Consider the following 13252-nt stretch of genomic DNA (forward strand, 5'->3'; position numbering starts at 1 on the left):
GGAATATGGCAGTCTGCAATCCTGTGAGTGAATACAAATGTATTAAATAATGTTCTTCAGAAGTGAACCACATTGCTGACCATATGCACACAGACCCCGGGGACGCTATTACAATTTCTCATCTTGCTAAAAGAAGCACACATTGCAATTACAATTCTGCTTAGATATTATTTCTCCGAATGCCTGTGTCCTCTTAGAAACTCCACCATTGGTTTTCCTTTTATATGTAAGTGTTTATTGAATGCCCTCATCTCCTTCCTGTGATCGCAGAGAGACATCGACCAGCTCAAACTTAGAGCTAGCAGGTCCTTAGAGGGTTACTGGAAGGGAGAGGCAGTTAGTTCAGCCATTTTAGACCCTGTTTGTCTTCTAGTCTCAGGTGGATGGGTCGAGCTTTTAGTCCCCATCTGGTGTGCAGAGACCTCCTAACAACCTAATTACTGCGGGGTATCTTTGCTTTCCTGGCCAGATTATAGGCCCCATGTTGAACACTGGAACACACAATGTCTGCTGGCTGCAACCAGCGGAGGGATGTTCTTCAGATGGCAGGATGTGGTTAGTTAACTCCACCCTGCCTTGAGGGGGAAAGCTCCTGTGGAGTGCCAGCATCACATCGGCCTTCTATTTTGTGGAAGAGGAACTGAAATGCAGAACATTGTCATTTTGGACAAATAAACATCTGAACTGCCCTCATGTGACGCCTGCATTTGGGCATCTCGAGAGAACCGTGTCTCCTAAATAGTCTCTCACAGAGATTTGCATGACACCCCTTTCTGCAATTGAAGTTTGGTGTTGTTTAAAGGTGTGTTGTTTGGTCTTGTTTGAAGGCCTGAAGGTGACACCGTAACAGTGACAGTCATTTATGTGTCTCGCTCTAATAATGTTGACTTTCTGCCTGAGGACCTTCAGTTTAGGGTTACATGGTATATTGGCTGCAGCCAATCGATGCGCTCCCTTTGTTCCGCCAATAGTAGTGCCGTGGGATTTGTAAATGATAAAATGTTTGCCTTTTGTACTTCACTATGATATTCATGTTATTAAATGCTCCATTTACAAAGTATTTAAAAGTTTAGTGTGTAGTAAAAGTTGATTCTGTAATTGCTTATAGAGTCTGACATAAGTAGCTTAATGTCTTAGTTACAAATCCTAAAGCTTTTCACACTTTGCCTTTTGCAGGATCTGATAAATAAGTATATTTAACCATAAACCTGCATTTTACTAGTCCTGTATAGTTTCTCCAGAGCAGTAATAGGGACGGCTGAAGGCGAGAGAAAACAGAACGTAATGTGCCGCATCCTCCCCTTCTGTGCCAAGTTGAGGTTGTTATGGCAACCATAATTTGGTCCTGTACCTGTTGCCATGGTTGAGAAAGACGGAGTAGTGATGACGTTAACTCGGCAGCAGAAGGCGTCTGCCTTTTTAAGTCGAGGAAGTGACTCTGATGGGAATATTTACTATAAATGGAACACGGACGGTATTAGAAAAAGTAACATGTCAATGAGAAATTCCTCCATGTGTCAGTGCTGCTTATAGATTATGCTTGCAAGTGAGATAGAGATATATATATATATATATACATACATACATACATACATACATACATACATACATACATACATACATACATACATACATACATACAGAACAGCAGAGCGTATTAAATTTAAGAAAATGAAACGATAAAGAAAGTGCAAAAATACAAAGTATATGAAGTGTGTGTGTATATACAGTGACTAACTCAACAACAAAAGCGGTACAAGGTCTATTGATGTTGATTAATTTATGGAGGATCTGGCCAGAAGTGACTTATTATAAAGTCTTAGCAAACACACCATAGCAGTGGGCACTGCAGGAATGTTTTCTTGTAAGTGTGATGAACAGAGTGACTGATATTCAGTCGAGTCAAAGTAAGGGCGCCATGCTAGAAGATATGAGGTACACCTTTCTGATTTACTCAATCCCGGGAAGCAGGGATACAATTCACTTCATTCTGTTTGTCTTCAAAATTTAGTTTGACAGAACTGATGACGCAATAGTTGCATCGACCTTGAGAGGCAATGTGTCATCATTTAATACAAGTAATTAGGAATTAGCATGCACACACATGCCCCGTCCCTGACTGCATTCTTGCCTTCAATACCCTCGTATAGACTCTTACATGAGACCCACTTGTGTGACGCACTGGCAGGTCCACATGGGTGAAGCAGCTATCTGTTCTGAAAGCAATGGAGTGGGCAATCGAATGAGACATTCACATGCCACGTCGTGAGCATGATTCACCTTTTAGGATTTGAGCAGTCTCCGCCTAGCTGCTCCCATGCAGCTTTGCTGTGCTTGGGTACACGTTTACACCACGACATCCACCGGGTTCACCGATGAGAGCCAATGAACAAACGGGGAAAGGGATAGAATTGGGGATTAGAAAGCTCACATCATTTCTTTTCTTGCTAGAACCCAGCTGTAATTCCCAGTAAGGCCAGTTTGTGTCACTCAGTTTTGTCACTGGGCATCCCACTGCCTAAATCCCCCACATGTGGCACTGTCGTCATCTTTCCATTTTTGCTGCTTAGTTATTAAACTTACTCGTTAGCACTGAATTTGGCTGCCCCTGAATGACTCTAAATTGGACTGTCTCTCCCTATAGATTGTTCCAGGAAAGGCCAATAGGGATACTGGTAACTTAAATCCCTCTTCATTTCTTCTTCCCTAGCTCCCATTTCCCATTGGCGACAGGTCAAAGGTGAAATTGGGCTTTATTTAGCCACCTGTTTTGCTGTATCCTCTTGCAGTGCCCAATATGGAAGCTATTCCGCCGTGCAGCGTAACCTTTTTGAAGGCTGTTGGGGTTTCGAACAATGCCTTGTTTGTACCTGTGCTAGATTGTTTCAGTGCAATGGAAGCTACTTTAATCATCACATATTTAGCATTAAGCAGTTAGTGTTCTGGTTTCTGAGGACACGCTGTGCTTTTCTGTCAGCATGTGACCTGTGGAGGGTGAAATACAATCCCTGTCTCTCCACATCTCCTGCATTATTGATAAGTGTGCTAAAATCCTCTGAACACATGAGGCACTTTGCCTGGGACATCTTGATGCTGAAGCCTCTCGAGCACCCTCGTGTTGAGGAGCCAGACCTGGCTCTAATTTGCCCATTAGCAAAGCACAGAATTTACATTAAACAGAGCTAATTGCTACTTTGTGGTCCACACTTGAGATTTGCTTGGAAATAGCGGGGAAAAAACAACTTAATTTTTTTTCTTAAAAAGAAGCAGATTCACAGGTTTTCCTTTCACCCTACCTTTTGGTTTCTATGGATGCTCTGTTTGGATTGTTACTCGGCCCTTGAGCACACCCATTAGTCCCTCAAACTCCTGTTTTCGCTCCTCTTTGCTCCCTCCTCTTCACCTTCCCCCTCTTTATTGACGTTGGAGGTATGCGTTGGTCTGAGTGAACGCTCTGCACTGGCCCCTGATGCTAGGCGGCTTTCGTCAATAAAAGTGCACTTTGTTTAAGACGGGGGTGTGAGGCACCCCCGATATAGAGATCTACAAATATCCTGCTGTAATTTCTTAATCTCCTTTTCTCTCTGTCACATAGCCAGTGCAGAGTGTGGAAAGCTTGAACACAAGTCCCCGGGGGTACTAGCGAGCATGGTTGAGAGGGATGACATGCCAGGCATGGCTGCAGATTCTTCCTCATTAAGAAATGTCTGTGTGGCCATAGGGAATGGTGGGGTAGAGCAGAAATACTGTGTCAGGTGCAGGTGGTATAATGAGAATAGGCTGCATGTGTTATTTAAAGTCTGTATTGTTTGTCTTAGTTTATCATATGCATTGATAACACAAAGATTCTGATTACAGATGGTGTGTTTGGAAAAAGATGATATTTTATAATCCGTCACTAGTTCATGTGCATTTCAGTTTCCAATATATCACGGTTGAGGCTCTGATTGAAGAACGTAATCGTGTAAAGATTTACCCATTATTTGATACAATAAATATGTAAACGGAGTCCATTTTGAAAACTAAGATGGAACATTTTGTGTTTTGTTGATAAAGGCTCAGAAGAATTATATAAATAATCTCTTTAAATGAAGGATAGTAGTTTGGTAAGATGTTGATGTTAAAGCAGCATTTTCTTAAAACAACCACCCTATCTAGTCAAAGAGTGAGATAAAGTGAATGTTCCAGAACAACAACACAAAAAAAACTAAACTGAAACGTATATCTGATTTGATGCTCTCAACTAGAACTAGAAAAAACAAAACATGAATTAGACGCAAAGGCAACAGGCTTGCAAATATACATATATAAGGCCAGGATACAAACTTGTATTTCATTGACTAGTTGGTTAAAGATTCCCTGTCTTAATTCAAATTACTGCAAAGAAACAACTTTTGAAACTAAATTGTGGTTTAAAGGATTGAATCAAAATCTCAGTCCAGTGATTCAACAGAAAATGCATCATAAATGAGTTAACTTCAGGTAGACCTTCAGATGAAACTGCAAGACCTTGGGAGTAGTACTTGTCTCGTATTCAAACCAGATGTTATCAACCACATTACTAATTTTGTTCTTTCCCTGCAGCTATTGTTAACCCCAAATTCCCAAAGGAACCGGCAAAGACCTTCAGTTTTGATTACTCCTACTGGTCACACACTACGGTGAGTTAGAGCATTTTCTCTGCTCCATAGTTCAGTCTAAGGACCTACACACAAAATATATATATATATATATATATATATATATATATATATATATATATATATATATATATATATATATATATATATATATATATATATATATATATATATATATATATATATATATATATATATAAAAATCATTATGTCATGTTGAAATACCATAAGTGTATTGAAATTCTACACATTTAAATCCTCGCTCTGTCTTTCCCACAGCCGGAAGACTCCAGCTTTGCATCACAGAACCTTGTGTACAATGACATTGGCAAGGAAATGCTGGCACATGCGTTCGAGGGCTACAATGTCTGCATCTTTGCTTATGGCCAGACGGGATCTGGCAAATCCTACACCATGATGGGGAGGCAGGAGGAGGGGCAGGAAGGCATCATTCCCATGGTTTGTTCTATAATGCGTCTTTCTGATTTTACTGAATTGCATCGCAGAGATTCATAGTTTTGAGTAATGTCTAATATGCAACATGACTTTAGATCGCTCAATGTTTAACATAACCGTTAGTCACAGTCTTGGTCACTTTCTGTAATACAAAAACAGTTTTGACCAGTTCTTCTTCAGTCATACTCTCCTGTCATAGTTTCAAACTAAATCGATCCACCACAGAAATGTTCACAGTGCAACTTTACGCTACCATGTATTATTTTTTTGTTTCGGAATATTTTTGCCTGCTTAATGTCCTTATCCTCCTGTATCTCACTTCACCTTAATTACATCAGATATTTCTTAAATTGTCTTTTCCAACTTTTGATTAATTCTGGCATTAATAATATATATTTACTGAATAATAATAATTCAGTCTCATATGCTGATGCTCTCTACATCTTATTGTCTGATGTTTTGTTGCTATTCGTTTCCTGTACAATAAGTTGTTAGTATCGTGCCTGTTGGTCCACAGATCTCCCTTTCTCTTCATCCTCCCTTTCACCTCCCCACATGATGTGAATTTGCACTAAACATCTTCTTTCTCTGCCTCAGCTCTGTGAAGATCTATTTGAGAAATTCAATGAGGACAACAACAAAGGGGAGGTTTCCTATTCAGTAGAGGTGAGTCTCTGAATGCTTGAGCAACTGTGATCCCTGTTCTCAGCCCCGGCCTCCGACTCTTGTGTTGGCTTGACTCTAATGAACCGTTCCTAGCCTTCTCCTAACAGTATATCTGGTAATGCTCAGAAATCTATCACACACTGGCTGAACTTTTAAATATCCTGGGAGGATGCAAAATATACTATAATCTACCTACGTTATTTAGATTTTCAGTTTAAAAGTGTACATTCTGCTTCATTTTACTGCTTTATGATGTTGCACTGCAGCACTTGAGCTGATAAAACTTTTTTTTCTAGGTCAGTTACATGGAGATCTACTGTGAGCGGGTGCGAGATTTGCTGAACCCGAAAAACAAAGGGAATTTACGAGTGCGAGAGCATCCGCTCCTGGGTCCCTATGTGGAAGACCTGTCCAAGCTGGCTGTCACCTCCTACACAGACATTGCTGACCTGATGGATGCTGGCAACAAAGCCAGGTGAGCCAAACCCCAGGATCCTGCTGAGATCATGGAAAAGAGGGGGAGATACGTTGGTGGTAATAGCTCTGATGATGTGTTAACCCACGCCTTCGGAAGAATGATTTAATTAAGGCTGCAAATTGTTGGCAAGATAACAATAATTTATAATCAGGAAATGTTCTTCTGAGCGTGTGCGCACGCCTTAATCTTCCTGTGCTGACTCAGAGGGCTTATTTCTGAAACATGGCGTGAAAAGCTTGTATCTCCCCTGTGACTGCCCCTCTGTCTGCGTAGTTGTGTTTGGTGTCCTCATAGTATTATCCCCGTCCGCCTTACCTCTGTAATCCTTGAGACTCAATTCACTGTAATAGGGGTAAAACCCAGTGATGATAGCTCCTGTAATAGCCAAAACCATGAATTTAGCATTAATAATCCTAAAGTGATTCAATTGCTCAGGAAAATGTGTTGCGTCCATATTGTTTTTTATTTCCCAACAACAACAACAACAACAACCATATGTGTTTCCCGACAGAACTGTGGCCGCCACCAACATGAATGAGACCAGCAGTAGGTCCCATGCTGTCTTCACCATCGTCTTCACACAGAAGAAACATGACAGCGTAACTGATCAATCCACAGAAAAGGTCAGACAATACGAGAAAGACAGCATCAACTATTCACACCTAACATGTTTATAACGAACTCTGAGTCCTGGGATCTGTTGGGAGTTTATTTATTCGTACTGTTTTTTATATACAACCCATTTATTTAGTTTTATCATTTGATTTCAGTGAAGAGGTCTCTTACGGTCCTCTTCGTCGGTGGTGACCGCCATTTTAGAATGTGACTTATCATTTCCTCTGACCAAGACAACGGCCATTGTGTTATTCTAAACACAATACCCATTGTGTTTAGCCACTCTTATCAGATTTTACTGCCTCGCTGCATCCACATGTTTAGAATGATTTACACTTAAAAATATGTTTTTAGAATATTTGAAAACACAATGAACTGTGTTCGGTAGTCAGTGCTGTCATTTTTTTCAGCAATATTTTCATCCTCTCTGTTTGTTATAATGTCAATTATTCATAAGCTTGATGCATCTCAAATGTATTTACTCCCTCTTCAGGTCAGTAAAATTAGTCTGGTGGACTTGGCAGGGAGTGAACGGGCAGATTCCACTGGAGCTACAGGTACAAGGCTAAAGGTGAGCCTCCCACTGTCACAGACTGCATTAGCAAACCTAAAAGACCAGCATTACATTGATGGCTCTTTAATAATAAACATCTATGATTGCAGGAGGGAGCAAACATCAACAAATCGCTCACCACGTTGGGAAAGGTTATCTCTGCCTTGGCTGAAGTGGTGAGTGCTTTAAGTCTCTGTCTTTTTGCTGCTTCTCCTCTTTTCCAGCCTTTTCTCTTACCCTCAAAAAACCTGACCCTGTCCTCTCAAGGAATTCATGTTAGTAGTCTGGCATGCTGTAATGTCTGCCCTTCTCTTTTCTCTTCTCTTCTCTTGTCCTTGTAATGCTTGCAGACACAGGATAACTGTACCAGCAAGGTAAACCTTTTGACAGCTCAACCACTAACCTCTTGATTCTCCCCATGAGGCAGATTTAACAGCCTTTTCCCATGTGCCATGCTGGAGCTGTTGCATAGGCTTCTGTCACCACCATTTTATTATGCGTTTCATCATGTGCTGTGCTTTTAGGCATCACTCGCAGTAAAATCCACAATCCTTGCAGCAGAGCAAAAGCTGATCAAATCAGACCGCTACTCATTTGACCCAATCTCTTGTCCGTAATATGAGGTGTTTATCACGGTGCAACATAATACTGTCTTAATGGCCATCCCTATTTTTAGTTTTATAACAGAAATCTTGCATCTGTTTTATTTCTCCCTGCCCACCTAATGTTTGTTTCCTGCAGAGCAAGAAGAAGAAGAAGACTGACTTCATCCCGTACAGAGACTCGGTTCTGACATGGCTGCTGAGGGAGAACCTCGGTATGAACATTAATATCACCTGCTCGATATCTTTTACTGGTGGAATTTAGGTCTGTAAACTGTGTGGCACAATTATTATTCTTGGACAGCAAACAAACTGAACCATCTGTATCCTGTGAGATGAGGTGGGGGTAAAAAAAAAGACGAGCACTAGTGTACATTACTCTCTGCCAATTTAAGAAGAACACTGTCAGCAGACTGTAAATTAACCTAGCTAGACAAGCACTTCCATCTCCTTAGTTCAGTGTATCTTCAATCATAGCACACATGACACACATAGTACTTTGCAGTTTAGTCTAATGAGACTGATGTTGTGTAATTGTGGAATTTGTATTCGGCACTAATTTGTCCTATAGTAGTGTTTTCTTCCGTGCTGCACATTAGTGCTGCTCACTGCAGTGGAAATCATTTTGGATTTCAAAAAATGCCTTTTACCCAAATTGTTGTATATTTAGCCTTTTTACTGCTTTTGATATCAGGTGGAAACTCGAGAACAGCCATGGTAGCTGCGCTCAGTCCTGCGGATATCAACTATGATGAAACTCTCAGCACGCTCCGGTAAGGTTTTTATCCAGGACCTCCATAATAATAACTTCCAAAATAAACGTTACATTTTTTTGTGTGTGCATTTAATCCTTAATTATAAATAAAATGTATCACTATTACAATTTTTAGCTATGCTGACCGAGCAAAGAACATCAAATGCAATGCTGTCATCAATGAGGATCCCAACAATAAGCTGGTGCGTGACCTGAAGGATGAAGTGACTCGACTGAAGGAACTTCTCCGTGCTCAGGGTCTGGGAGACATCCTGGACAGTGAGTTTAATGCCATCACAACAGGCACACAGCTTCTACCGTCTCTCTCAGGGTCGACCACACACTGGCAACATGCTCTTTCTACTTCACCCTCTCATTTCTTTCAATCATCCAACTTTGTTTTCATCACTGTGCCTGTATTCATGCCTAGTACATAACTAAAAGGACTTTACCCTGCTTGAATTAATTTTTTTACCATCTATACTGGTTTATTATGCCTCCTTGCTAAATGTAGATATTATATTAATGTATATAATGCACTATAGAACACTACATTACACTACAAAGTGATTTAATGAAAATATGAATATTCATATTTAGCTGATTGTGATTGGCAACACAAATGACAGTTAAACGCTATCACACAAGTGTAATAGCTCATAGCGAAGTGAATTAGAGAGACAATGCACCCGTCAATAACTTCTAATATCTGAACTTGCCTGCTTGGATCATTCCTAATGACATGGCACTTAACGAGTAATTCCATGGCATTTCTTCTCATCCTCGTTATTGTTCTTCTCATCCAGCTCAATAAGAAATGTCTGTAACCTTTTCCTCCCATTCTACTGGTGCTGACCTCTGACCCTTCTCATCTTTTCCTGCTCCCTCTCAGTTGATCCTATGGGAGATGATTGCCCAGGAAGTGGAATCAAATGTGTGTATATGTGTGGTAGTCATGACTTGTCCATCACATTTTTCCCTATTAATAAGAGCTAACATTGCTTGTACCCCCAATTAATTGCATATTTAATCTGCTTCCAGCTTTGCATGTAAATGCTAAAAAAAAGCAAAAGCTTGATAAAAGCAGACTCAGAAATGCCAGGCTTCTGTAGATGTGCTGATCTGGCGAGGGCTAGCATGCCCCTAGCTTAGCATGCTTTGTGCTTCAATGATGGGGGTGAGGCAGCTATTCACAGGCTCCAATCCAACTGTATCACAAGTTACTTTTGGAATATCCCTTTTAGAAGCATTACTTTTAGAATAGCTCGTCTCCCCCACCCCCAAGGCACCCACATCATTGTATTACCAGATCTGTCTTTGATTCACTTCCTCGTGCTTATTTTCTTGACGGTGGTCTTTCTGCTTTCTTGCTTTCTGCTCACTAACCATCCGCTGCAGGTGACAGTGCTCAAATCTTTAGAATGGCACTTCTCAGTTCTCAGACTGAGGTTCAGAGCTACAGATGGAAAGGTGCACTATTTTAAAAATGTCTATGTAGCCGCACCAGAGTGGTACTGTATGTGTACTAGCTTGATGTGCTATGATAGTTTGTATTTAATAGTTAGTGTGCCGTATTCTTCGAAATCCCTATTAACTCCTACTTTCCCTTTTGCACTGATAATCTGCCCAAAATCATGTGTTCACTTATCTTGCAGGATAAAAACATACATTTTGTTAGTTATCCCACTACATGTTAGTTGAGTAGCTCAGTACTCCTTCCCTATTTTTCGTAAATATGAAAAGCCCATATTGCCACAAATGTCAACACCTCCCAAATAGTTTAACCTCTACTTTTAGTGGCCATCCTTTTTTTATTTAGTTCGTAGAAGGTCCTTGAGGCCAGCATATTGACATGCGCTGCGTGACCTTTAGTGGGGCTGCTGTGACTCCGCTATGGTGGGTGTGTGTGCGTGCACGCTGAAGCTACTCGACTGCAGGCTGAACTTCGTGGCATGTGTCAATGACTCTCATCTGTCCTTTCTCTAGATCCTCTTACAGTCTCCCATCCGGTAGTTAATACGCTGATAGCAGTTTTCATTAAGTGTGTTCTCATTTGAAACAAAGGCAACGAAGTGACATCCTATTTTTCAAAATTGCACACACTAGAAATTAAGTGCTCAGAGTTAATTGCCGTGCACTGTAATTCTGGCCCACATAAAAACAGCCTTCTGGAAACTCGAATAGAAAACAAGCTGAATTTATACATATTTGCTCTGGGAGTTGAAGAGTTGGTGCAAGCAGACTGTTGCAAACTACCTGGATGAAAACTGCTTCTCTCTGTAGCTGACTGTCATGCCTGGTGTTTGTCTTAACCCTTTGACGTAAAACGTGTCTTACATTGGTCTTCCCTCCCCCTTGTCTTCTCTTTCCCCATCTTTTTCTCTCCTCAATCTCTTATTTGCTTCCTCCATTTTTTTTGTTTTTATTTTCCCTATCCCATTATTCCCCTGTCCCGGGCATATCCTACCTCTCTTGTGTCGTTCTCTTCTTTCTCTCTCTTACTCCCTCTTTCTCTCCTGCTGATGGCTCAGACCTCAAAGACATTCAGAACAATAAGAATAGATACTTGATAGCCTCAGAGAACCAACGACCTGGCCATTTCTCCACAGCCCCTATTGGTTCCCTGACAGCCTCACCATCCTCTGGCTCACTGTGTAACGAGGGGCTTCTTCAGTCGGTCACCAGCATCCAGGAGCGCATCATGTCCACCCCTGGAGGCGAGGAGGCTATCGAAAGACTGAAGGTAAAGCAGGCCTGTGCAGACCGCAGCCGTCGAATCACACTTATGTTCGGTGTTAAGAAAGAAGAGGAGTCCACAGCTTTCTCCCACCCGGCTACGGCAACTTAGAACTCTTAGTTTTTTCTTTTTGCCAGTTTAACATCAGTTAGAGCTAAAAGCTGCCCCATGTTGTGCTGTGTGGGGCAACAGGCTGGCTTGTAAGTGTTTTTGCAAGGCAATGGGCTCAAATGATAATTTACATAATACCCACATATATCAATATCTTAATTATTGAAACAGAAAAGCTTCACAACACTATTGAAACACGGTTAAAACACATTCTTAATTATTAATGATTATAAAACAATGTTTATTGTTAAAAAAAAAAAAACTTTTGTATCTGTCAACAACATTTTCTGCCAAGTCTGTGGCACAGGAGAGGCTTCCCTTCTTGTCAGATTATTGTCATTATTGCAATAATACATTACATTGATGACCAATTTTTATACCAATTATTGCCACTTATCACACTTTTAGTAAATGTTTCAAAAGATGCCTAGAGTGATAGTTGTAGTATTTAGAGTTATACTATAGCAAATATCTGTGAATAGATTGGTGAATTCACACCAACACACAATGAAGACTTCACTCTGTAATATTTGTTCAGTAAATTAAAAGATTGTTGTGGTTTAATTTGATCCCACACAGCCTTTACTCAAAACATGTTCTGCCTACAGGCCTCATGAGGCCGCTGAGCTTGACTTCTCTCACGCTCGCAGTCGACTTCTCGCTCTGTTGATACGGGAGCACAAGCCTTGCAACAACCAACCGTGAGGAACTGCAGTTTCCATGGCAACCACGGTGCCCAATCTGGTCTGTCATCCAATGACGTCAAGCGCCAACGCAGACATGGATGAAATTCGACCAAAATAGATCCAGCCTTATTAGCTTTTAGCTTTAGTGAGGAACATACTATTCCCATTCTTTGATCCTTACAGGTGTTGCAGAAACAAAGACGACAGTAAAGGTTTCCCTAAATCCCAATAAACGTTATCATCATTGCCAGTATTGCCCAACATAACAATTAATTATGAACTTAAACTAAGATATACTGCATTATTAAACATTTACAATAACACATCATAAAGATGATCAATACCCAGAACAGTACCCCGCAGTTTTTACAAGACGAAATACAAAGGGGAGCAGCTGGATAGGATTTTTACTTGAGCCTGAAGCAACACTATCAGAGGGAAACTCATAAAGTCATGGTATAATTGCCATAATTTCACAGCAGCCTCTCATTTACCTCTCATTTTTATGCCTGACTCAAAACTTTCTTTCATGAAAGAAAGGATATGAACTTGATCAGGATTGCACATTTGTCACTTGTATAACAGATGAAATCAGACTCTGTGTTTTATTCTCATACTTGTTTTTTTGCCTCTTGTGTTCAGGAATCAGAAAAGATAATTGCCGAGCTCAATGAAACCTGGGAAGAGAAGCTGCGAAAGACGGAGGCAATCCGCATGGAGAGGTCGGTACTGGCTTTCCCCCCTTTATCTCTGAAGGAGCAGATGTCCTGTCTCCTGTCAGGACTAGACCCCCCCCCCCCCCCCCCCCCCCCCCCCCCCCGCCCCCACAGCCCTGGGTCTGTCTTTTCACGCCACTGTGCTGTCTGTCTCACTTCTTTCACCTATCTGTTTAATTTTCTCTGCACCCATTCCCCACCCCTCCCCTTCTCTGTTGTCACACTCTGCTGCACAAAC

At 41.0% G+C, this 13252-nt stretch overlaps 1 protein-coding gene across 1 annotated transcript in view; it reads left to right on the top strand.

The window, feature by feature from the left end:
• The window catches only part of kif1b (kinesin family member 1B), a 53354-nt gene that overhangs the window by 13550 nt on the left and 26552 nt on the right, over positions 1-13252 (top strand). The window contains exons 3-16 of the mRNA XM_079226282.1: positions 4585-4661; positions 4920-5099; positions 5694-5762; positions 6059-6237; positions 6752-6863; positions 7349-7426; positions 7519-7584; positions 7765-7782; positions 8150-8225; positions 8705-8783; positions 8901-9043; positions 9657-9698; positions 11296-11507; positions 12941-13020. Coding sequence (XP_079082408.1) covers positions 4585-4661; positions 4920-5099; positions 5694-5762; positions 6059-6237; positions 6752-6863; positions 7349-7426; positions 7519-7584; positions 7765-7782; positions 8150-8225; positions 8705-8783; positions 8901-9043; positions 9657-9698; positions 11296-11507; positions 12941-13020 — 1411 coding nt within the window. The remainder of the gene's footprint in view (positions 1-4584; positions 4662-4919; positions 5100-5693; positions 5763-6058; positions 6238-6751; positions 6864-7348; positions 7427-7518; positions 7585-7764; positions 7783-8149; positions 8226-8704; positions 8784-8900; positions 9044-9656; positions 9699-11295; positions 11508-12940; positions 13021-13252) is intronic.

Source organism: Taurulus bubalis (assembly GCF_910589615.1).
Source record: "Taurulus bubalis genome assembly, chromosome: 11".
In the NCBI taxonomy this organism is placed as follows: Eukaryota; Metazoa; Chordata; class Actinopteri; order Perciformes; family Cottidae; genus Taurulus; species Taurulus bubalis.